Raw genomic sequence first — 1,745 nt, 5'->3', positions numbered from 1 at the left:
GAGGACGGGGAAAGGAGAGAAAAATCCCGGCCCTTTAAAAAACCCTACGCCCCTCGTCGCCATTGCACTTGCACAGCACCCCTATCTCTCTCAGTTCGATTTGCTTCAGCAAAGACGCTCTGCGACTGGCTTCTTCACCCTCGCAAGGATACCTGCTTCCTTCATGCCATCGCGTAAGGATACTACATGCCCTCGCGCGCGCGTGTGTGTGTGTCTTGACCTATGTCAGTGCTCAACTGTGGCCTTCCTTCGTATGTACGCACTGTCCTCGTGTGTGTGACTTCATCAGCAAGACGTATCGAAGAAACTTGTTCTAGTTCAGAGCAAGCGGCGTGATGCAGGGTGGCCCCGGATACTACGGCGGCGGCTCCCCGCCTCAGGGCTACGGCTACGGTGACCATGGCCACGAGGCCGGGTACTACTCCAACATCTACCCGTCGGTGCCTGATGACCCGCTCGCCGGACAGAAGGCGCACGAGTTCACAGCGGCGCCGACGAACGAGCTCCAGTTCCAGCCATCGGAGACGTGCCCCAAGAACTACTTCATCTTCGACCAGACGTACGCCGAGAGCCGGGTCATGTTCCACCCCTCGCTGGCCCACAAGTTCGATGCCGGGAAGAGCACGTACCGGGATAAAGACTACGACGACAGCTGCTCGGTCCGGCAAAGGGAGGACACCGACGATATCGACGCGCTGCTAAGTTCCGAGGAGGACGACGTGGTGAGCACGGGGCGGACTCCAAGGTACCGAGACGGGAGCTCCCCCGACTCGTGCTCGTCCGGCAAGAAAAAGAAGGAGCGGATGAAGAAGATGGTGCGGACGCTCAAGGGCATCATCCCCGGCGGCAACCAGATGGACACGCCGGCCGTGCTGGACGAGGCCGTCAAGTACCTCAAGTCGCTCAAGGTGGAGGTCAGGAAGCTCGGCGTGCGCGGCTCGGACAGCTAGCTAGCTGCAGGTGCATGGCATCATCGGTTCAAGCACTGCACTGATCGAGTACTGACACGGCAGCCCTACCGCATTCTGCCATCTTGACCGATGGCATCTGCATTGTCGGTGGCATAAGGCAGCTTTGCTGGCTCTCTTTTCGCAGTGCCATGATCGATCTTGGCTAAACTCTTTTGTTCACTGACTCACTGTCCTGTGGCATCCATGCACAATAGCTAGTGGTCTGCTTCGGGTGTAGTAGTAGTGGAGCGAGATGATGGAGAGAGCAGAGCAATTCAGGGATGCTCACTTTACTTCTCCCCTTGTTGGTGGTCTAGCTAGCTAGTGCATGCTCCTCATTTTCCCTTGTAAGCCTCAGGAGCATCCTGGATAGATTCTACTCCCTCCGATTTCCATAACTCTTATCGCAGATTTGGAGCTATGTAGACACATCTTTTTTTTAGATAAAAGGCACTCAAGTGCCCAACTTTGAATTAACAAAGCCACCAACTGCGAGAACGATACGTAGTGCTGAATCCAGCTTCCAGCTTACAGAACGACACCACACACCCACACGAACTACCAAATAAGCTACACCCGGAAGCGTGATCAACGAACTCAGCCAAAGCGCCTACGAGACTCGGAGAAGAGCTGGAGTCTACAGTGTCGGGCCGGAGCTCACCCGAGAGCGAGCCATTTTCACGCGCGCCTCAACAAAACTCCTCCGATGCAGAAACGCCACCGGAGGCCTACCACCACCGGGGACCAACCCTCGTTGCTCACAAACCGAACAGCAGCGCCAAGGAAGCTCGACAA

At 56.3% G+C, this 1,745-nt stretch overlaps 1 protein-coding gene across 1 annotated transcript; it reads left to right on the top strand.

Moving 5' to 3' along the window:
• Positions 1–335: 335 nt before the first annotated feature.
• Positions 336–950, top strand: LOC124687137 (transcription factor bHLH144-like). Its single transcript, XM_047220969.1, has one exon. It carries the CDS (start codon positions 336–338, stop codon positions 948–950), a length of 615 nt encoding a protein of 204 aa, XP_047076925.1.
• Positions 951–1,745: the final 795 nt, after the last annotated feature.

The sequence above is a fragment of the Lolium rigidum genome, chromosome 2 (assembly GCF_022539505.1).
Source record: "Lolium rigidum isolate FL_2022 chromosome 2, APGP_CSIRO_Lrig_0.1, whole genome shotgun sequence".
Classification (NCBI taxonomy): Eukaryota; Viridiplantae; Streptophyta; class Magnoliopsida; order Poales; family Poaceae; genus Lolium; species Lolium rigidum.
This window is presented reverse-complemented; position numbering and strand designations above follow the sequence as displayed.